Source organism: Erinaceus europaeus, chromosome 11 (genome assembly GCF_950295315.1).
Source record: "Erinaceus europaeus chromosome 11, mEriEur2.1, whole genome shotgun sequence".
Lineage (NCBI taxonomy): Eukaryota > Metazoa > Chordata > Mammalia > Eulipotyphla > Erinaceidae > Erinaceus > Erinaceus europaeus.
The window spans coordinates 115625445-115648587 of NC_080172.1; the positions used below are offsets into that span (position 1 = coordinate 115625445).

Genomic DNA, 23143 nt, shown 5'->3' on the forward strand with positions numbered 1-23143 from the left:
TTTCGCCGGCGTCTCCAGCAGGGGGCGCAGGCGCGGAAGGGCGCCCGCGAGCCGCCGCTCTAGCCTGCCGCGGGCGCGCGCGCGGGTCAGAGAGTCGAGCCGCTTCCGGTGTCGGGGCGGGGGCGGGGCCGGGAGCCGGAAGCGGAAGTGCGGCGGGCTCGGGGCGGGCGTCGCGATGGAGGAGAGCGGCTACGAGTCGGTGCTGTGCGTCAAGCCCGAGGTTCACGTCTACCGCATCCCGCCGCGGGCCACCAACCGCGGCTACCGGTGAGCGCGCCTCCCCGCCGCCCGGACGCCGCGGCGGGCCCGGGGAGGAAGAGGCCAGGGCCGGCCTGGGGGCTGGGTGGTTACTGATCATTGCTGCTGTTGTTGTTGTTGTTGTGGTTGTGGACTGTGAGGTCACGGGGTGCGGTGCCGCCGGTTCCCGCCCCCGAGCCCCGCGTCGCGCCCTCCGCTGCCGCTGCGACCTGTTCGCTCTCCGCCTTGCTTCTCGTTATTGTTATTATTGTTGTTATTGTTGTTATTGTAATTGCTTGCTATTATTATTATTATTATTACCGTGTCGCGCCCTCCGCTGCCGCTGCGACCGGTTCGCTCTCCGCCTTGCTTCTCGTTATTGTTATTATTGTTGTTATTGTAATTGCTTGCTATTATTATTATTATTATTATTACCGTGTCGCGCCCTCCGCTGCCGCTGCGACCGGTTCGCTCTCCGCCTTGCTTCTCGTTATTGTTATTATTATTGTTATTGTTTGTTGTTATTATTATTATTATTATTACCGTGTCGCGCCCTCCGCTGCCGCTGCGACCTGTTCGCTCTCCGCCTTGCTTCTCGTTATTATTATTGTTGTTGTTGTTATTACCGTGTCGCGCCCTCCGCTGCCGCTGCGACCTGTTCGCTCTCCGCCTTGCTTCTCGTTATTGTTATTATTGTTGTTATTGTTATTATTATTATTATTACCGTGTCGCGCCCTCCGCTGCCGCTGCGACCCGTTCGCTCTCCGCCTTGCTTCCCGTTATTATTATTGTTGTTGTTATTATTATTATTATTTTTTATTTTTTATTTTTTTATTTAAGAAAGGATTAATTAACAAAACCATAGGGTAGGAGGGGTACAACTCCACAGAATTCCCGCCACCCAATCTCCATAACCCACCCCCTCCCCTGATAGCTTTCCCATTCTCTATCCCTCTGGGAGCATGGACCCAGTGTCATTGAGGGTTGCAGAAGGTAGAAGGTCTGGCTTCTGTCATTGCTTCCCCGCTGAACATGGGCGTTGACTGGTCGGTCCATACTCCCAGTCTGCCTCTCTCTTTCCCTAGTAGGGTGGGTCTCTGGGGAAGCTGAGCTCCAGGACACATTGGTGGGGTCTTCAATCCAGGGAAGTCTGGCCGGCATCCTGATGACACCTGGAACCTGGTGACTGAAAAGAGAGTTAACATACGAAGCCAAACAATTTGTTGAACAGTCATGGACCCAAAGCTTGGAAAAGTGGAGAGGTAGTATTAGGGAGGTACTCACTGCAAACTCTAGTGTACTTCTGCTTTCTTACTTTGGATCCATACTCCAAACTCAGTCAATTTCTGCTTTGCGTTTCTACTTCTTTTTTTTTTTTACATGCATAACATTCCCCAGATTCCCATTTAGCAATACAACCCCCACTATTTCATTCATCATTTTTCATGGACCTGTATTCTCCCCACCCACCCACCCACCCCAGAGTCTTTTACTTTGGTGTAATACTCCAATTCCATTTCAGGTTCGACTTGTGTTTTCTTTTCTAATCTTGTTTTTCAACTTCGGCCTGAGAGTGAGATCATCCCGTATTCATCCTTCTGTTTCTGACTTATTTTACTCAACATGATTTTTTCAAGGTCCATCCAAGATCGGCTGAAAACGGTGAAGTCACCATTTTTTACAGCTGAGTAGTATTCCATTGTGTATAGACCACAACTTGCTCAGCCACTCATCTGTTGTTGGACACCTGGGTTGCTTCCAGGTTTTGGCTATTACAAATTGTGCTGCCAAGAACATATGTGTACACAGATCTTTTTGGATGGATGTGTTGGGTTCCTTAGGATATATCCCCAGGAGAGGAATTGCAGGATCATAGGGTAGGTCCATTTCTAGCCTTCTGAGAGTTCTCCAGACTGTTCTCCACAGAGGTTGGACCAATTTGCATTCCCACCAGCAGTGCAGGAGGGTTCCTTTGACCCCACACCCTCTCCAGCATTTGCTGCTGCTACCTTTTCTGATGTATGACATTCTCACAGGAGTGAAGTGGTACCTCGTTGTTGTCTTGATTTGCATTTCTCTGACAATCAGAGACTTGGAGCATTTTTTCATGTGTTTCTCGGCCTTTTGGATCTCTTCTGTGGTAAATATTCTGTCCAGTTCCTCCCCCCATTTTTGGATGGGGTTATTTGTTGTCTTGTTGTTGAGTCTGGTAAGCTCTTTATATATGTTGATTATTAAACTCTTATCTGATGTATGGCATGTAAAGATCTTCTCCCATTCTGTGAGGGGTCTCTTGGTTTGGGTAGTGGTTTCTTTTGCTGTGAAGAAGCTTTTTAATTTGATGTAGTCCCATAGGTTTATACTTGCCTTAGTCTTCCTTGTAATTGGATTCGTTTCATTGAAAATGTCTTTAAAATTTATGCGGAAAAAAGTTCTTCCAATATTTTCCTCTAAGTATCTGATAGTTTCTGGTCTAACATCCAAGTCCTTGATCCACTTGGAATTTACTTTTGTATTTGGTGAAATACAGTGATTCAGCTTCATTCTTCTGCATGTTTCAACCCATTGTTTCCAACACCATTTGTTGAAGAGACTCTGCTTTCCCCATGTAATAGTCTGGGCCCCTTTGTCAAAGATGAGATGTCCATAGGTGTGGGGCCTCACTTCTGGGCTCTCAATTCTATTCCACTGGTCAGTGTGTCTGTTCATGTTCCAGTACCAAGCAGTTTTGATGACAATGGCCCTATAATACAGTTTGAGACCTGGCAGTGTGATGCCTCCGGTTCTGTTCTTTTTTCTCAAGATTGTTTTGGCAATTCTAGGTCTTTTCTGGTTCCAGATAAACATTTGTAGCATTTTTTCTATTCTCCTAAAAAATGTGCTTGGGATCTTGATGGGGATAGCATTAAATTTGTAGATGGCTCTGGGTAATATATTCATTTTGATGATGTTAATTCTTCCAACCCATGAACATGGAATATCTTTCCACTTCTTTGTGTCTTTTTCAATTTCTTTGAGTAGTGACTCATAATTTTCAGTATACAAGTCTTTCACTTCTTTGGTTAGGTTTATTCCTAGATATTTTATTGTTTTTGTTGCTATAGAAAAAGGAACTGATTTCTGGATTTCAATTTCTTCTAACTTAGTGTTTGCATAGAGGAATGCCACTGACTTTTGAATGTTAATTTTATAGCCTGTCACATTACTGTATTGCCTGATGATTTCCAAAAGCTTCTTGCTAGATTCCTTAGGTTTTTCCATGTATACTATCATGTCATCTGCAAATAAGGAGAGTTTGACTTCTTCTCTTCCAATCTGTATGCCTTTAATTCCTTGCTCCTGCCTGATTGCTATGGCAAGAACTTCCAACACTATGTTGAATAGTAATGGTGATAGTGGGCAGCCCTGTCTAGTATCTGATCTGAGGGGAAAGGCTTCCAGTTTTTCACCATTGAGTATGATGTTGGCTGTAGGTTTGCTATATATAGACTCCACTATCTTCAGGAATTTTCCATCTATTCCCACTTTTTGTAGTGTTTTGATCATAAAGGGATGTTGTATTTTGTCAAAGGCTTTCTCTGCATCTATTGATATGACCATGTGGTTTTTGGTCTTGCTTTTGTTGATGTGGTGGATCACATTGATTGACTTACGTATATTAAACCAACCTTGCATGCCTGGGATAAACCCCACTTGGTCATGATGAGCAATCTTTTTGATATACTGCTGTATCCGGTTGGCTAGAATTTTGTTCAATATTTTCGCATCTATGTTCATCAGAGATATTGGTCTGTAGTTTTCTTTTTTGGTTGTGTCCCTGTCTGCTTTTGGTATCAGGGTGATGTTGGCTTCATAGAAGCTGGCAGGGAGTATTCCAGTGTCTTCAGTCTTCTGGAAGACTTTTAAAAGTAGAGGTATTAGTTCTTATTTGAAAGTTTTGTAGAATTCATTTGTAAAACCATCTGGTCCAGGACTTTTATTTTTGGGAAGATTTTTGATAACTGTTTCAATTTCATTAGCTGTGATGGGCCTGTTCATGTTGTCCACTTCCTCTTTACTTAGTTTTGGAAGTTGGTAGGTATCTAGGAAATCATTCATTTCTTCCAGGTTCTCTAACTTGGTGGCATATAGTTGTTCATAGAAGCCTCGCATGATATGTTGAATTTCTGCAGTGTCTGTTGTGATATCTCCTCTTTCATTTACTATCCGATTTATTTGGGTCTTCTGCCTTTTTTGTTTTGTGAGTCTGGCTAAAGGTTTGTCGATTTTGTTTACTCTTTCGAAGAACCAACATTTACTTTCATTGATCTTTTGTATGGTTTTCCTATTCTCAGTGTTATTTCTTTCTGCCCTAACTTTAGTAATTTCTGTCCTTCTGGTTGCTTTAGGGTTCCTTTGTTGTTCTTCTTCTAGGTCCTTAAGATGTGCAATCAGGCTGTTTATTTGTGCCTTTTCTTGTTTCCTAATGTGTGCTTGTATAGCTATTAACTTCCCTCTTAGGACTGCTTTAGCTGTGTCCCAAATATTTTGATTGCTTGTGTCTTCATTTTCATTGAACTCTCGAAACATTTTGATTTCTTCCTTGATTTCCTCTTTGACCCAGAAGTTGTTAAGAAGTGTACTGTTGAGCTTCCACATTTTGGCACTGTTACTAATCTTTTGTTGATTGTTAAGTGTTAGTTTAATTCCACTGTGGTCTGAGAAGATGCTTGGGATGATTTCAGTGCTCTTGAATTGGCTGATGCTGTCTTTGTGGCCTAACATATGGTCTGTCCTTGAGAATGATCCATGTGGATTTGAGTAAAATGTGTATTCCAGTTTCTTGGGATGAATGACTCTGAAAATGTCCAATAGTTCTAGTTTATCTATCTCTTCATTTAGCTCCCTTATGTCTTTACTGATTTTCTGCCTGGATGATGTGTCAAGTTGAGATAGTGGGGTGTTGAAGTCCCCTACTATGATTGTGTTACTGTTAATATATTGCTGTAGCTCTTTCAGTAGAAGTTTGATGTATTTAGATGGCTTCTCATTGGGTGCATAGATATTAATAATTGTTAAGTCCTCTTGATTGACTGATCCTCTGAGCATTAAGTAGTGTCCATTCCTATCTTTTTTAATCTTATGTATTTTAAAGTCTATCATGTCAGATATGAGAATAGCTGTTCCTGCCCTTTTTTGTGGGCCGTTGGCTTGAATGATAGTTTTCCATCCTTTCACTTTAAGTCTGTGTTTGTCTTGTTGCGTTAGGTGAGTTTCCTGTAGACAACATATTGTTGGGTTGTGTTTTCTGATCCATCTTCCTACTCTGTGTCTTTTAGTAGGTGAATTCAGGCCATTGACATTTATTGATATCAAAGATTGAAGATATTTTAACGCCATTCTTGTAGAGTTTTAGAGTGTTTTGATATATGTTCTATTTGTGGTGGTCTGGTTGTTTATAGGAAACCTTTCAGAACTTCTTTCAGGGCAGGCTTGGTGATGGTTGCTTCCTTCAACTGTTGCTTGTCTGAGAAGGTTTTGATGCTTCCATCTAGTCTGAATGACAATCTAGCAGGATATAGTATTCTTGGCTGAAAGCCTTTCTCATTGAGCACTCGATAGATATCTTGCCATTCTCTTCTGGCCTGTAGTGTTTGTATGGAGAAGTCTGCTGCTAATCTTATGGGTTTTCCTTTGTAGGTGACTCTTTGTTTTTCTCTTGCAGCCTTGAGGATCCTTTCTTTATCCTTATTCCTTTCCAATCTAAGTATGACATGTCTTGGTGTCTTTAGGTCTGGGTTAATTCTGTTTGGGACCCTCTGGGCTTCTTGAATCTTTATGTCTTTGGTGTTGTCTAGACTAGAGAAATTTTCAGCTATTATGGCCTGGAGAACGCTTTCTTCCTCCCCTTCTCTTTCTTCCTCTGGTAAGCCAATAATGCGTATATTGTTTCTTTTGAAGTCATCCCATAGGACTCTGTTGTTGTTTTCAGCATCTGTTAATCTCTTTTTGAGATCTCTTACTTCTTTTTTAGTTGTCTCTAATTCATCCTCAATCTTGCTAATTCTGTCTTCAACCTCATTGATTCTATTCTCTCTGCCCTCTACTGCTTTCTGGAGTTCATCTATTTTGTTGCCCTGCTCTGATACTGTTTTAGCTTGTTCAGCTAGTTGCCTTCTTAGCTCAGCAATTTCAGCTTTCAGCTCTCTAATAACCATGAGATTATTAGAATTTTCTTCCATATTCTCATTTGTTGTTCCTGCAGTTCTGATTACAATTTTTTCAAATTCTTTACTCACTCCTGTTATTATTTCCTTAGCTAATGTTTGGATGTTGAACTCGTTGTTTTGTGCTTCGCCCTCTGGAGGACTTTTAGCTGGACTCTTGTCCTGGTTCGAGTCTCCATTATTTTTTCTTGTTGTTTTAACCATTTTATATAAGTTAACAGTTTTTTCAATCCCTGAGTTGGAGTTCAGTGGTGTAAAAGCCTTTTTTTTTTTTTTTCCCCTGTAGGCTATGGGAGCCTGAGGGCTTTTAAACTATCAATAGGCTTCTTGGCTTAATCAATGACTCCTGACCAAGAGATAAAGCAGGGTGTGGCAGAGATAATCCAGTGGTTATGCAAAGAGACTTTCACAGCCCTTCAGCTATGCCACCGAGGTATAGGTCTTCTCCTGAGTTTCCCGGTTAGATCTCTGTCCCCTGGTGTCCCTCCCTGTCGCTGCTCCAGATTCTGAGGGTAGTAGCAATGGAGACTCAGAGTTGCACTTGGTGAGTCTCTGGGGAGTCCTCTCCTCCCTTCAGCTGTCCCCTTGTTGTGGAGCAGACTGGAGGTGGTGTCTCAACTGATAAACTGCTGAACTGGTTTAGTGAGGACTAAACCAGTGTCCGGAGACGGGGAAGCGAGGACTAAACCAGTGTCTGGACACGGGGGAGTGAGGACTAAACCAGTGTCCGGACACAGGGGAGTGAGGACTAAACCAGTGTCCAGAGACGGGGGAGCGAGGACTAAACCAGTGTCCGGACACGGGGGAGCGAGGACTAAACCAGTGTCCTGGGATGAGCGAGGACTAAACCAGTGTCCAGACACGGGGGAGCGAGGACTAAACCAGTGCTAAACCAGTGTCCGGACACGGGGGAGTGAGGACTAAACCAGTGTCCGGACACGGGGGAGCGAGGACTAAACCAGTGTCCAGACACGGGAGAGCGAGGACTAAACCAGTGCTAAACCAGTGTCCGGACACGGGGGAGCGAGGACTAAACCAGTGTCCAGACACGGGGGAGCGAGGACTAAACCAGTGTCCGGACACGGGGGAGTGAGGACTAAACTAGTCTCCGGACACGGAGGAGCGAGGACTAAACCCGTGTCCGGAGACGGGGAGCGAGGACTAAACCAGTGTCCAGACACGGGGGAGTGAGGACTAAACCAGTGTCTGGAGACGGGGAGCGAGGACTAAACCAGTGTCCAGACACGGGGGAGTGAGGACTAAACCAGTGTCCGGAGACGGGGAGCGAGGACTAAACCAGTGTCCGGAGACGGGGAGTGAGGACTAAACCAGTGTCCGGAGACAGGGGAGCGAGGACTAAACCAGTGTCTGGAGACGGGGAGCGAGGACTAAACCAGTGTCCAGACACGGGGGAGTGAGGACTAAACCAGTGTCCGGAGACGGGGAGCGAGGACTAAACCAGTGTCCGGAGACGGGGAGTGAGGACTAAACCAGTGTCCGGAGACGGGGAGCGAGGACTAAACCAGTGTCCGGAGACAGGGGAGCGAGGACTAAACCAGTGTCCGGACACGGGGAGCGAGACTAAACCAGTGTCCGGACACGGGGGAGCGAGACTAAACCAGTGTCCGGAGACGGGGAGCGAGGACTAAACCAGTGTCCGGAGACGGGGGAGCGAGGACTAAACCAGTGTCCGGACACGGGGAGCGAGGACTAAACCAGTGTCCCCGGGGGACGTGCAAACAACACATCGCAGGCAACACTAGCGAGCCCAATGTGATGATACATGAGAAGGTCTCACAAGCAGAATCCAGAAGCAGACCAACAGTTATTTATTCCCTCTTGTTGTTTTATTGTTGTAGTTATTATTGTGATTGATGTCGTTGTTGTTGGATAGGACAGAGAGAAATGGAGAGAGGAGGGGAAGACAAGAGAGGAGAAAGACAGACACCTGCAGACCTGCTTCACCGCCTGTGAAGCGACTCCCCTGCAGGTGGGGAGTCGGGGGCTCGAACCCGAACCCGAGTCCTGCACTTGCAGGCCCCACACACTGTCTGATGCGGGAATCCACAGGGACTGACGGACTGACTGACTGAGGTGCGGATCCCGCGGGCCGCTCAGTGGCAGGGTCGCTGTGGCAGGTCGCGGGGCGTCTCGGACACGTTCGCTGCCCGGCCCCCCGCGTCCCGCACTCAGTCAGCGCCTCGTCCTTTGTCCCCTCAGGGCCGCGGAGTGGCAGCTGGACCAGCCGTCCTGGAGCGGCCGGCTGAGGATCACCTCACAGGGGCAGGCGGCCTACATCAAGCTGGAAGACAGGACCTCAGGTACAGCCGGGCGGCGGGTTAAGCGCACTTGACACTAAGCAAGGACCGGCGTGAGGATCCCGGTTCTTGCCCCAGCTCCCCACCTGCAGGGAGTCGCTTCCCAGGCGGTGCAGCAGGTCTGCAGGGGTCTGTCTTTCTCTCCCCGTCTGTCTCCCCTGCTGTCTGCATGTCCCTCTGTCCTGTCCAGCACCGGCCGACTCACCGGCCTGTGTCTGTGTCTGCAGGGGAGCTGCCGTCTGTCTCCCCTGCTGTCTGCATGTCCCTCTGTCCTGTCCAGCACCGGCCGACTCACCGGCCTGTGTCCGTGTCTGCAGGGGAGCTGCCGTCTGTCTCCCCTGCTGTCTGCATGTCCCTCTGTCCTGTCCAGCACCGGCCCGACTCACCGGCCTGTGTCTGTGTCTGCAGGGGAGCTGCCGTCTGTCTCCCCTGCTGTCTGCATGTCCCTCTGTCCTGTCCAGCACCGGCCGACTCACCGGCCTGTGTCTGTGTCTGCAGGGGAGCTGCTGTCTGTCTCCCCTGCTGTCTGCATGTCCCTCTGTCCTGTCCAGCACCGGCCCGACTCACCGACCCGTGTCTGTGTCTGCAGGGGAGCTGCCGTCTGTCTCCCCTGCTGTCTGCATGTCCCTCTGTCCTGTCCAGCACCGGCCGACTCACCGGCCTGTGTCCGTGTCTGCAGGGGAGCTGTTCGCGCAGGCGCCGGTCGAGCAGTTTCCGGGCGCGGCGGTGGAGAGCGTGGCGGACTCCAGCAGGTTCTTCGTGATCCGCGTGCAGGACGGCAGCGGTGCGTGGGCGGGCCGAGCCTCCTCCCCGAGGGCCCCCGGCAGCGCCCCTCGGCCGCCCTCCTGACCGTGCGTTTGTCCCCAGGGCGGCGGGCGTTCATCGGCATCGGCTTCGCAGACCGCGGCGACGCCTTTGACTTCAACGTGGCGCTGCAGGACCATTTCAAGTGAGCGCGTCCGGGGCCGGGGTCCGGGGTCCGTGCCTCTTTTTTTTTTTTTTATTTGTTTTCCCTTTTTTGTTGCCCTTGCTGTTTTACTGTTGTAGTTATTGTTGTTATTGACGTTGTCGTCGTTGGCTAGGACAGAGAGAAATGGAGAGAGGAGGGGAAGACAGAGAGGGGAAGAGAGAGACAGACACCTGCAGACCTGCTTCACCGCCTGTGAAGCGACTCCCCTGCAGGTGGGGAGCCGGGGGCTCGAACCGGGATCCTTACGCCGGTCCTTGCACCGGTCCTTGCGCTTTGCGCCACCTGCGCTTAACCCGCTGCGCCACCGCCCGACTCCCTTCCCTCTCCTCTTATGTCACTCTAAAAGCAAGGAAATGCCAGGGACGGTGGAGTCCTGCAGGTACCCGCCAGTCCCGGTGGCAGAAACAAAGAAAGAAAGAGAAAGGAAGAAAGGATCCCCGGCCGGGACACGCAGTGGCTGTGTGTGTGTGTGTGTGTCTGTGAGCGGAGGCCTTAGGGAAACCCATGTCTCCTTCGGGGCTGGCTCTGCTCCCCACCCCGTCAGTCCGCCCGCTCCGAGTCCCTTCTCCGTGTCCTGAGCTCTGTCTGTCTCTGCCGTCCCGCTCGGTGACCCAACCTTCCACCCTTCCACGGCCTCCTGCCTTTTCCTCTCAGCTTCCCGTTGCAGATCCTTGTCAGGCTCCAAGGCCTGCTCCTCCACACGCACCGGGCCGCCTGACTTCCCAGCCCGGCCCACAGACCCCTGAGTGTGTGGCCGCCTAGCCGTGTGTGCCCTGCCTCCTCCCTGTGCGGGTCTGGTGGGGGCGTGCGACTTCAGTGTCTCCGTCCTGCCAGTGTCACCAGTGTCACCCGAGCTTTGGGGAGGAGGGAGGGAGCGTGGAGGCCTCGTGTTAGTTCTCACGGCAAATGCGGGAGGAGAGCGGCCCCAGGTGGGGCCCCAGAGCTCTCGGCCCCGTGTGCGGACCCGGAACCCGGGGGCCTCGGGCATGAGGTCTGTGCGCGAGCGCTGCGCCGTCCCGAGTTCTGAGCCGCCCCGCAGGCCGATCGATCGACTGGCCGCCCAGCCTTGCCGGCCAGGACGAGGACCCGGACCCGTGTGCACTCCCCTGTCTGCGGCCTCACCCATCGGACACGAGCTTCATCCTGCACGGCAGCTAGGAGCGAGCAGGGGGGTGAGCGGCCGGTCTCTCACCGCCTCTGCTCTCTGGCCTGTTCTGCAGGTGGGTGAGACAGCAGTGTGAATTTGCAAAGCAAGCCCAGGACCCAGACCGAGGCCCCAAGCTGGACCTGGGTTTCAAGGAAGGCCAGACCATCAAGCTCAACATCGCGGTGAGTCCGGCCTCGCTGACTGCTGGTCGCGGCCGGGCGGTCCTGGTGCTTGTGGCCGCCACCCCGGGCGCCGTGCCCAGCCCAGCCCAGCCCATCGCTTGCTGTCTGCCAGCGGGGCGGGTTTACGGGGCCGGTAGCCCTGTGCCGGGTGGTCCGCTGGGCTGAGCGGAGACGGCAACGACACTGGCTGTAGCCTGGCAGGGGGACTCCCGGAGCCATAGCGGAACCAGAGAGACAGGCGGCGACAGAGCAGCGCTGCAGAGCGAAGGGCCAGTGATTGTGGCGCCACGTTCCTGGCTGGCTGGGGGAGTGGGCTCGGGGTGCTCGTGCCAGGTGGCTTGGCCTCGTGCCTGGCGTGAGGGCTGTTTGGGGGGCTCTGGGCGGCGAGGTGAGCGCTGAGCTTCGTGGGCAGTTGCTGCTGGTGGAAGCGTCTTTCCTCGGAGCCGCCTCTCTGGCTCTGCCCCTGTCAGTTCCCGCCGAGGACAGGAAGTCTGCCTGGGTTGGGCTGCCAGGACTTGCCTGGGCGGGTTGGAGTGATGTGTGGGGACCAAGGTGGGATTTTTTTTTTGTTTTTTAGAAGCTTTGTAACCCTGAAATAATGCTCTTCTTCTTCACTTACTATCTCTTTCTCCTCTTTTCTGCTTCATGCTGGTGATGATAGGACCCTTGAAGTGAGCCAGTTGGCCCTTAAAAGAAACCCCAGGTCTGTCCAGTGGACTGGTTGGGAGGTGATGATTTCTCTTGCTTGGAGGAACTAACATTTACTGACCACCAGCTGAGTGCCCGCCAGGTAGTGTGTCTAGGCATTTCCTCTCGTGGATTCAACATCGGCCCCCTTCTGTAGACGAGGAGGTTGAGGCTTTGAAGGGTTCACGGACTTGCCTGGGGTTCTAGAGCTAGAAATGACCAGCATGGCTGGGCTCACACAGCCCGGCGGGGGGACTTGACCTTGGAGTGTGTTCTCACCGTTTGATCACGCCTGCTGTTCGCCTCACAAACCAAGAACCTCATGTCACTTCGTCTTTGTGAAGCATGCTGATTCCTGACTCGCTCTTTGTACCGACTGTTGTGCTTTATCGTGTGTGGTTTTTAAATGTCTTGCTGCCTAAGTAAGTAGGTGTGCACAGAGTACACACAAGACATGCTGCAGGAAAGTCCATCACCCCCCCTGCGGTGCCAGCTCCCAGATGAGTACACATATTAGAAACAGACTCGGGGACGGGCGGTAGCACAGCGGGATAAGAGCACGTGGAGCCAAGCACAGGGACTGGAAGAAGGATCCCGATTCAAGCCCCCAGCTCCCCACCTGAAGGGGGGTCACTTCCCAGGCGGTGAAGCAGGTCTGCAGGTGTCTGTCTGTCTTTCACTCCCCCTCTCTGTCTTCCCCTCCTCTCTCCATGTCCTATCCTACAACAACAGCAATAATAGCTACAACAATAAAACAACAAGGGCAACGAAAGGGAATAAATAAATATTAAAAACCATTAAAAAAACAAACATAGAACTCAGTGAAATAAAAAAGTTATTCTGTAGAGACAGAAAAATCAAGAAGGAAGGAGGACAGAGAGAGAGAGAGCTAGAAACTTAGGAAGCTTTCTCCCTGAATGGGGACCTGGGGCTTGAACCTGGGTCCATGAGCACTGTAACACATATGCTCTACAGCCCCACTCAGTGAATTTAAGAAAAAAGCAGGGGGAGTCAGGCGGTAGCCTAGCGGGTTAAGTGCAGGTGGCGCAAAGCTCAGGGACCAGCGTAAGGATCCTGGTTCGAGCCCCCGGCTCCCTACCTGCAGGGGGGTCACTTCATAAGTGGTGAAGCAGGTCTGCAGGTGTCTGTCTTTCTCTCCCCCTGTCTGTCTTCCCCTCCTCTCCATTTCTGTCCTATCCAACAGCGACACCATCAATAACAACGATAATAACTACAACAACAAAAAACAAGGGCAACAAAAGGAAATAAATATTAAAAAATAAAAAAACTTACCCCCACAAACCAATCCCCAGATTAAGAAACAAAAGGTCACCTGCCCTCCTGAAGCCCTTCTTGCTCCCTCCTGGTACTGCTCACGTCGAGCAACAACCATCCTGTCTTTGCACACTCCAGATTCTGTTTTATCTTTTATGAATCGGGTCATGCACTTGACATTCTCACGTCGAGGGCTTACGAATGTCCCTATTGTTGCATGCTGTGTGTTCATTCCGTGTGGCGGCTTAGTCCACTATGGGCATGTATCCCATCATTCCCTGCTTATCTGGTGGGGGACATTTCGGTGTGGGCCTATCGCAGTGCGGCCAAGCATGACCAGATTCCTGCCTTTGGTGCAGAGGACGCGTTCCCACTGGGTCTGCTCAGGATCGGAACTTTAGGGCCATTGGTTCCCATATTCCGATGTCCCCACCACACTTCTGCCGTCAGCGTGCAAGTGTCCTGGTTGCTGTTTGTCCTTGTCCGTAGTCTGTGTTCAGGCGGGTGTGTGGTGGTATGCTGACACAGCTGTGATTTACAATTCTGATGACTAATGGAGTCAGCTGCCCAGTGTGTAGATTGATTGGCTTCCTTCCTCTCTCCCTCTCTCTCCCTCTCTCTCTCTCTCTCTCTCTCTCTCTCTCTCTCTCTCTCGCATATTTACCATGCTGTCTCCCTGGTGCAGCCCGAGGTGCTGTTTTAAAATTTAATGTATGGTGGGTGGTCCGGGAGGTGGCACAGTGATAAAGCTTTGGACTCTCAAGCATGAGGTCCCAAGTTCAATCCCCGGCAGCACATGTACCAGAGTGATGTCTGGTTCTTTCTCCTCCTGTCTTTCTCATGAATAAATAAAATCTTTTTTAAAAAGAAATTAATGTATGGGCCAGCAAAATCGCTCATTTGAATAGTGCTCAGCTTTGCCATGCACACGACGTAGGTGTGAGCCCGGCCCCCAGTGCAGGGAAGGAAGCTTTGGAGCTGTGGTGTTTGTCTGTGTGTCTCTCTCCATACATATATAATGTGTATACCATGTGCGCTTAACCCAGTGCACCAGCCCCCAACCTATCTCTCTCTCTCTCTCTCTCTCTCCCTCCCTCCTCTCTCTCTCTCTGCTTCTCTTCTGTCTCTGTCTTAAAGAAGAGAGTAAGGAAAGTATTTGTTATCACTGTAGACTGTGCTGAGTCCAGCCCACGACAGTGGAAGCACGGGGCGAAGGGTCCCTTTGCTTGTGCATGTTTGGGCCCTGGCCACTGCCGCCGCGGCCCTCGGGGATTTTCTGGCAGTGGGAAGACTGCGGAACTGACTGACGCACAATCTTCTCTTCAGAACATGAGGAAGAAGGAAGGAGCAGCTGGGACTCCCCGAGCCCGACCCGCCAGCACAGGAGGACTGAGTCTGCTTCCTCCTCCCCCAGGGGCCAAGACGGCTACCCTGCTTCCTCCTCCAGTGGAGCAGTTGTCAGGAGGGGGGCCCCTGGTCCAGCCAGCGGCTGCTCCCAGTCCAGGTCAGTGTGCGTGTGACCGCCCTGCTACTCAGCCTTCCTCCCGTCACTCACACGGAGCTGCTGCTGGTACCTGCGTGTAACACGCTACAAGCGGGCCCTGCCTGTGCCCCAGATAGGCCCCTCCGATCGTCCCTGCACGCCTGCGACACCTCTTGTCTGTCTTCCTGACTGGACGGAGACCGTGGTTGGTTTGTCGCTGGGAACTCATCAGCAGGGGGCTTCCTGGTTCCTGGTTTCCGGCAGTTACTCCGTGCGTGTTGAGACAGCAGGAGAGGGGACTCACGGACGTGGGGATCCCGAGTGTAAGGACTGGACGCACTGCCGGGTAGCTTGGTGGAGGAGGCTTCGTGGGATTGGGTCTTGAGTGAAGTGAAGGAGCCTGGGAAAGGGTATGCTGGACCTTCCAGGCAGGGATTGGAGCGTGAGCAAGACTCTGCCTTTCGAGCAGCACCTGTGCTCGGGGGTCGTAGCAGCGGGAGCTGTGGCCAAGGTGTGTGCTGGGTGGGGACAGGGCTGCAGATGAGTTTGGAGCAGACTTTCCAGTGAGCCCTTGAGGGTTCTGGGAAGCTAAGGTGACAGTACTTGTGTTAGTGCATAAGGAATACCTTTTCTTTCTTCCTTTCTTTCTTTCTTTCTTTCTTTCTTTCTTTCTTTCTTTCTTTCTTTCTTTCTTTCTTTCTTTCTTTCTTTCTTTCTTTTACCAGAGCACCGCATAGCTCTGGTTTATGGTGGTGCGGGAGATTGAACCTGGGACTTGAGCTTCGGGCATGAAAGTCATTTTCTCTCCCGCCCAGGAATGCCTTTTGGAGACCCTGCTATGGTAGAAGTAGGTGCCCGCCTCCGGCAGTGGGGGATGCCGACCTGTTCCCTTGACTCTCCCTCCTGGGTGCCCTCAGCAAGTACTTGGGGCAGGGGCCATGCAATAAAGCTTGCTTCCTTTCCCTTTTAAAAAGAAAGAAGGGAAAAGGAGAAGGAAAACAAAACAAAAAAAGCGGGGGCTGGGCAGTAGAGCAGCGGGTTGAGAGCACATGGTGCAAAGCGCAGGGACCGGTGTAAGGATCCCGGTTCGAGCCCCCGGCTCCCCACTTGCAGGGGAGTCGCTTCACAGGCGGTGAAGCAGGTCTGCGGGTGTCTGTCTTTCTCTCCCCTTCTCTGTCTTCCCCTCCTCTCAGTTTCTCTCTGTCCTGTCTAACAACAGCGGCAGCAGCAAAATGGGAAAAAGGGCCTCCAGGAGCAGTGGATTCGTAGTGTAGGGACTGAGCCCCAGTGATAACCCTGGGGCCAAAATAAATAAATATTTAAGGGGGGGAGCCACTGGGCGTGGGTGACAGATTCACCATGCAGCCACTGAGCCTCAGGATTAGCCCTGGACGTCCGACTTCAGGCCTCAGCCCTGTGGGGATTAGCCCAGTTTAGGTGAGAGGCAGGAATCTGAGTGTTTGGCCCTGTTTGTGTGCTCGCTGAGGTCTGTCACTGCCTCCTCTGAGTTGCTGCGACTTTCTGTTTGTTTCCCAGTGCCAGGGGCTTACGGCTTCTTGCTGACTTTTTCAGATAGAAAGAGACAGAGGAAGAGAGGAAAAGATAACCATGGCACTGAAGCTTCCTCCAGTGCGTGGGGGTGGTGCGTGAATGTGACAGAATGGCTGTGCCACTGCTGGCTTGTGTGTTCCTTTCCTCTCTCCCTCCCTCCCGCTCCCATTCTCTCTCTCCGTATATTCCTTCATCAGAGTATTGCTCAACTCGGGTTTGTGGCGGTGCTGTGGGTTGAACCTCTGAGCTCAGAACCTCAGGCTTTTAGTCCGCTTGCAGAAGCATCAGGCTCTGCAAGTCAGCATCAGGCCTCTCTTCTCAAGGGGCTGTACTTGACTTAGCTGAGTCTTTTTTGAATGTTTTAAATTAGATTTGATTTATTTTCTTACGGGATAAAGACAGAGAAGGAGAAAGACACCTGCGGCCCTGGCTCATTGCTCAAGCCTCAAGCCCTGTGCCACCAGCTGGCCCCAAGATTTTATCTGTCCTTGAAAGAGCCAGGAGGGAAAGAAGCAGGGCAGCGCTCGGGTTCAGTGGCTGCCGGGGACCCCAGGCTCAGACCCTCTTACTCGAGAGTCCAGTGTCTGGTCCACGGGGGCGAACACTTAACCGCGAGAGACGCAGTGAGCAAGCCTCCCAGCAGCCTGCTGTGGGTCCTCGGGGTCACGAGCTGGTGTCCCCGGGCTCTTCTAGCTGCTCAGAGTCAGGCCGGTGGGTCCGTTGTGGCTGACCAGTGGCTGACAGGAGGCGTGTGCTTCTCTCTGCCCCTCTTTCCTTTCCCATCTGCAGGGTGGGCTAACGGTAGCACCTTGCGACTCTGCCTGTCCCGTGAGCTAATCCATGTCCGGTCCTCAGACCACTGTCTGCGCTTCTTGGACTGTGGCTCGTGGCATTACCTTGTCACCGGTGCTGTTTATGACACATCGGGGCTGTTGTAAGCACTCTGCGTGTATAAACACACACACACACACACACACCACCCTCACGCGGTGCTCTGAAGTAACGGTGGCACGGCCCCATTTTTGAGCTCCGTAAACTCACACAGCGGTTCCCCGGGCTCTTCCCCAGGACTATATAGGGTTCAGGGAAGCCGCTGTATAGTGAGTGAGAGCCTGGGGGACTCGGCACTAGGCCGCCGGGGCCCAGTCTGTCCAGCCTCCGCCCAGAGCAGATTAGATGTGACAGCTTGTCGGGGAAGGAGGGTGGCTGTCGCAGCACCTTCAGGCGCCAGGATGGCGGGGCTGGGACCGCAGCACCCCCGCCGTGCCCTCCTCAGTACAAAGATAAAGCTGCTGGCTTCTGCGAGGCTCTGCCCAGCCCTGAACAGATGGCCCCCTAGGACTTGGCACATGGCTGGCACCCAGCTCCTAGCTGCTCATCTAGATGCCGGGCTGAGGGCTTCTGTCACGATGACCTTGCCTTGTGAGCAGCGGGCCTGTCCATTGAGGAAGCCAAGGCCAGAGGCGGGGAGCGCCACAGATTTCCAGCCTGGCGGTGGGAGGTCAGCACGGGTGCAGCCACATGCCGTGGGACTCGCCCTCCCCGCGTCCACCTCCTGCCGCACGCGGCTTTGGCTTGTTCCCCAGGCCCCTCAGAGGCGTCAGGTGGCGGGCGTGTGGCAGCCTGTTGGTCTCTCGGTGCTGAAAGCACGTCTCTCGGTGTCTTTCTACCTGGAGTCAGGAGACTGGTTTTCGGGCCACTGTGACAAGCAGAAAGAACTCTGACTCCTCTGTCTCCTTCTCTTCTCCCCTTGCCCATCGAACTTGGGGACACCGGCAGGAGGTGCCACCGTGTCCTGGCCGCAGCCCAAGCCTGCCACGACTGCCAGCGCCGACATCTGGGGAGACTTCGCCAAGTCCACAGGGTGAGAAGCAGCACGCTCTGTGTTGGGACTGGAACCAGGGCTGTTTCTCTGAAAACCGTTACTGCTCCAGGTGGCTCTGCCCTGGCGTGTGAAGGGCTGGGTCTGACTCGGACCTCCGCAGGCCAGCCGGCCGGCCAGCAGACAGAACCCCAGAATACCCATCCTGGCGACACATTCTCTCTCTCTCGGCTTTCTGCTGCTCTTCACACCCACCCCTCATCAAGCACCCTGCTCAGCTCAGTCCTCCCTGTCTCCCCAGTAGCCTGGGCCGAAGCTTCACCTGCGTTAGCCCAGCCTCTGGGACCTCCTGCCACATGTCTTCCATATAGTGTCTCCCCCATCTCTTCTCTTCTCTTTATTTATTTATTGGTTAGAGACAGCGAGAAATCAAGAGGGAAGAAGGTGATAGAGAGGAGTCGGTGGTGACGTACCTGTTTGAACGCACATGTTACAATGTGTAAGGACCTGGGTTCAAGCCCCTGGTTCCCACCGGCAGGGGGAAGGCTTCACAAGTGGTGGTGAAGCAGGGCTGCAGGTGTCTCTCCTCTCTCTCACCTCTCCGAGCTTCCCCTCAATTTCTGGCTCTCTATAAATAAGGGTAATTATAATTAAAGGGGTTGGTCGGTAGTGCAGCAGGTTAAGCGTACATGGCACGACGCGCAAAGACCGGCGTAAAGATCCCGGTTCGAGCCCCTGGCTCCCCACCTACAGGGGAGTCGCTTCACAGGCGGTGAAGCAGGTCTGCAGGTGTCTGTCTTTCTCTCCCCCTCTGTCTCCCCTCCTCTCTCGACTTCTCTCTGTCCTACCCAACAACAACGACATCAATAAAAACAATAGGGGGTCGGGCGGTGGTGCAGTGGGTTAAGCCATATGGCACAGAGCGCAGGGACCAGTGTAAGGATCCCGGTTCGAGCCCCCGGCTCCCCACCTGCAGGGGAGTCGCTTCACAGGTGGTGAAGCAGGTCTGCAGGTGTCTGTCTTTCTCTCCCCTTCTCTGTCTTCCCCTCCTCTCTCCATTTCTCTCTGTCCTGTCCAACAACGAACGACATCAACGATGGCAATGGTGATGACCACAGCGAGGCTACAACAACAAGGGCAACAAGAAAAAGGGGGGGTGGCCTCCAGGAGCGGTGGATTCATGGTGCAGGCACTGAGCCCAGCGATAACCCTGGAGGAGGAAAAAAAATAAAAACAATAATAATAACCACAACAATGATAAAACAAGGACAAAAGAAAAAAAAAAAGATCCATCACTCATAAGTACAGCAAAGAATAGAGGAGAGTGCACATTTGAGAATTTTTTAAAAATTTTTTAAGAATGAATTTATTTATTTATTTATCCATGAGAGAGACAGGAGGAGAGAAGGAGCCAGACATGACTCTGGTACATGTGCTGCCGGGGACCAAACTCGGGACCTCATGCTTGAGAATCCAATGCTTTATCCACCACCAATGGGGTAAGGGCCACATTTGAGAATATTGAATGAGAATGTTGAAGGACACATGGGCATTGTGTGTGTGAGAAAAAAAAAAATGGGGGGAGGAGAGACAGCTGCAGCCCTGCTTCACCACTTGTGAAGCTTCGCTCCTGCAAGTGGGGACCGGGGGCTTGAACCTGGGTCCATGTGCACTGTAATGTGTGCGCTTAACTACGTGCACCACTACCAGCCCCCAGGCTGACTTTTTTTTTATTTTTTGCCTCCAGGGTTATTGCTGGGGCTCAGTGCGGGCGGGCGGGCGGGCGGGCAGGCACTGCAAATCCACTGCTCCTGGAGGCTATTTTTTTCTCCCATTTTTGTTGCCTCTGTTACTCTTGTTGTTATTGTTATTGATGGGGAAGACGGGGGAAAGAGAGACACCTGCAGACCTGCTTCACTGCCTGTGGAGCCAACCCCTGCAGGTGGAGAGCCGGGGACTCAAACTGGAATCCTTACGCGGGTCTTTGCGCTTAGCGCCACCTGTGCTTAACCTTCTGCACTATCGCCCGGCCCCCCAGGCTGACCTTTTAAGGTAAAGAGAGACACGGGGCCAGGTGGTGGCCATCTGTCTTCCCTTCCTCTCTCCATGTCTCTCTGTCCTATCTAACAACAACGACATCAATAACAACAACATCTACAACAATGATAAAAGGAAAATAAATATTAAAAAAAAAAATTAAAAAGGGGCCAGGTGGTGGCGCACCTGGTTGAGTGCACATGTCACAGTGCACATGGACCCAGGTTCGAGCCCCTGGCCCCCATCTGCAGGGGGGAAGCTTCACAAGTGGTGAAGCAGTGTTGCCGGCGTCTCTCTGTCTCTCCCTCTCTATCACCCCCTTCCCTCTCAATTTCTGACTGTCTCTATCCAGCAAATAAATAAAGATTAAAAAATAAATAAATAACCCTGGAGGCAAAAAAAAAAAAAAGAAAGAGTTAGAGACAGCATAGAATCAGAGCTTCCCCCGTGTTCTGTGCCTGGGGCTCCAACCTGGGTCGTGCGCGTGTCAGGGCAGCTGCCCCACTGATGCCTCGTACAACCTCCAGCCTTTGACCAGAGCTCAGGCAGAGGTGCCGAACTGGCCCAGGTTTGTGTGGACAGACTCGGGTTGGAGCCAGCACAGCTTTCTAAAGGTTTCCAAGACGCTTCTTAGCTCTGGGACTGAGCTTCACACATGCCGTGATCAGTCCACGCTTTTGTAGGTGAGCAGGGGCCACATGCCGTGATCAGTCCACGCTTTTGTAGGTGAGCAGGGGCCACCTAGCGTGGGCTTTGCTTACCAGATGGCCTCGTTTTCAGCTACTCAGTTAAGGTCCCCGGGCTCAGAATTAGCCGCAGCCAGTGTGTAAACGAATGGGCTGGCAGCTTTATGCTAGTGAGTGTCTTCTTTAATTTTAATGAGATAGACCAGAGCACTGCTCTGCTTCGCTCTGGCTCAGGTGGGGCTGGGGGTTGAACCTGGGACCGTGGAGCCAACGGCATGAGAGGCTTTTGCAAAACCATTATGCCGTGTCCCCAACCCTCGCGGCTTTATGCCGGGGAAACTCTGTCCCTTGGGCTGCAGACGGCTGACCCTGTTCCAGAACATTCAGGACTGGCTTCTTCAAGCCTGCTCTGCCCAGGGAGAAGCTGCCATCTATGTGTCTTTGATTTATTTTCCCTCCAGGGTTACTGCTGGGCTCGGTGCCTGCACCATGAATCCACCGCTCCTGGAGGCCATTTTTTCCCCCTTTTGTTGCCCTTGTTGTTGTAGCCTCCTTGTGGTTATTATTATTGCCATTGTTGATGTTGTTGGATAGGACAGAGAGAAATGGAGAGAGGAAGGGAAGACAGAGAGGGGGAGAGAAAGACAGACACCTGCAGACTTGCTTCACCGCCTGTGAAGCGACTCCCCTGCAAGTGGGGAGCCGGGGGCTCGAACCGGGATCCTTACGCCGGTCCTTGCGCTTTGCGCCACCTGCGCTTAACCCGCTGCGCCACCGCCCGACCCCCCCATCTATGTGTGTGTTTGTTTGTTTTTAATTTTTTTTTAATTTTTATTTTATTTTCCTTTTTGTTGCCCTTGTTGTTTTATTGTTGTAGTTCATACTGTTGTTGTTACTGATGTCATCATTATTAGATAGGACAGAGAGACATGGAGAGAGGAGGGGAAGACAGAGAGAGGGAGAGAAAGACAGACACCTGCAGACCTGCTTCACCGCCTGGGAAGCGACTCCCCTGCAGGTGCGGAGCTATGTGTTTTATACTTTGAAATGCCTGACCTCTCCGACCTGTCTGCCTCTTCTTTTACAGGTCATCTCCCAGCCAGACTCCCCCCGAGACTCAGCCAGGCACGGGCTGGGTCCAGTTCTGACCCGAGAACACATCTCCTTTTTCTCATAAGACTCTTGGAAAGCAGTTGCCCCGTTTGGGCCCAAGGAAGAAGGATGAAGCACTCCCTGCCAGCCTCTGTTTGGAGCATGACTCTCCCCTCCCCTCGCTCGTCTTGACAGACAGGACATGCTGTTCACCACATGGCTCTGTGTCTCCAGACAGAAGAAAAGCTCTCGGACCCCTACCCCACCTTGCTATCCTAGTACGACCAGAGACTCTGAGACAACTCCTCCCCTCAGAGTGACCCGCATTAAACGCTAGCCCCCAGAGCAAAAGGAGGGCTCGAGTGTGCTGCAGGGGTCACATGATGGGTGGTCAGCAGATGGGCTCCTACACGCCAGCCGCGGCAGCTTCAGCCATGCCTCCAGACAGGGATTCTTTCCACATTTCTGGCTGTTCTGTAGTCTGCAGCCTGAATGGGCCAGCAGGAGGGGAATCGGGAGTCCTAGCTAGCTTTTGAAACATGCTTAATGCTCGCTTGGCTAATCTGTCGGTCTGCGTTTACCCCTCTTTGCACATTCCCTTGTGAGCACCGGAAGCAGGAGGCCACGTCCGGAAGCAGGTGCTGGACAGGAAGGTGTAAGCCGCTGCCTAGCGGTCAAGTGGGGGGTGTGAGGGGCTTGTCCCAGTTCTGCGGATTCGTAGGCTCACAGCACAACCTCCTGCTTTGCTTCCTCCTGGGACCTTGTCTGACCAAGAAGGAGCCCAGAGCAAACTGCAAGTCCCAGTTTGTCTCTAGTGCTGGTCTGTAAGACTTTTATCTGAGCACGCCTCGGCATTCCCATTTGTGGCTTACTTTACCTCTTAACTGAAAAGACTTCTTTTCTGAAGGATTAAGGCAATGAACTGAAGAAAGTGTCGACTTTTTTTTGTGGGACCAGATTTCTAAAATAAATAAAGATTTTTACTTCTATCATAGTCTGTTGGAGATGAACCTGTCTCTGGCACATGGCCCTTCAAGATGCCAGAGCTGGACTCTAAAGTTACCTCTCACCATGATCATGTTCATCCAGGGTCAAAGTTTGGAACCGGGATGTCAGATTTGGCCAGAATAAAAGAATGTAGCACCCTTTGCCTGAGGCGGCCAGTAGCTTCTCTTAATTGTGTGTAGAAGTGTTAGCATTTTGCAACCATTGTGAAGTCCGCATCATGGGGTGGGGGTGGGGGCTTAGTTTTCTTGTGGAAGGAAGCTGCAGTGCCTGGCACCTTGCCTTAGAGAGTGGGAGATGGCAGGCGGTGAGGCAGGTCTGCAGGTGTCTGTCTTTCTCTCCCCTTCTGTCTTCCCCTCCTCTCTCCATTTCTCTCTGTCCTATCCAACAACGACACCAATCATAACAATAAAACAAGAACAACAAAAGGGAATAAATAATAAAT

General features: G+C 51.9%; 1 protein-coding gene across 2 annotated transcripts; it reads left to right on the forward strand.

Annotated features, from left to right (window-relative positions):
- Positions 1-130: 130 nt before the first annotated feature.
- On the forward strand, positions 131-22841 carry NECAP2 (NECAP endocytosis associated 2). Of its 2 annotated transcripts, XM_060200917.1 has the most exons (8): positions 131-267; positions 8664-8764; positions 9441-9545; positions 9629-9710; positions 10952-11060; positions 14349-14526; positions 17836-17920; positions 21689-22841. In XM_060200917.1, the coding sequence occupies exons 1-8, from the start codon at positions 176-178 to the stop codon at positions 21747-21749; spliced, it is 813 nt and encodes a 270-aa protein (XP_060056900.1). In that variant the 5' UTR covers positions 131-175; the 3' UTR covers positions 21750-22841. The 2 variants fall into 2 exon arrangements, with proteins under 2 accessions (XP_060056900.1, XP_060056901.1); XM_060200918.1 differs by lacking the exon at positions 9441-9545.
- The last annotated feature ends 302 nt before the right edge of the window (positions 22842-23143 follow it).

Coding starts and splice junctions, on each gene's coding strand:
- NECAP2 (XM_060200917.1), top strand. CDS start 176: ATGGAGGAGAGCGGCTACGAGTCGGTGCTGTGCGTCAAGCCCGAGGTT. Junction 8,765..9,440: donor GCTGGAAGACAGGACCTCAG/GTACAGCCGGGC, acceptor CCGTGTCTGCAG/GGGAGCTGTTCGCGCAGGCG. Junction 11,061..14,348: donor CCATCAAGCTCAACATCGCG/GTGAGTCCGGCC, acceptor TCTTCTCTTCAG/AACATGAGGAAGAAGGAAGG.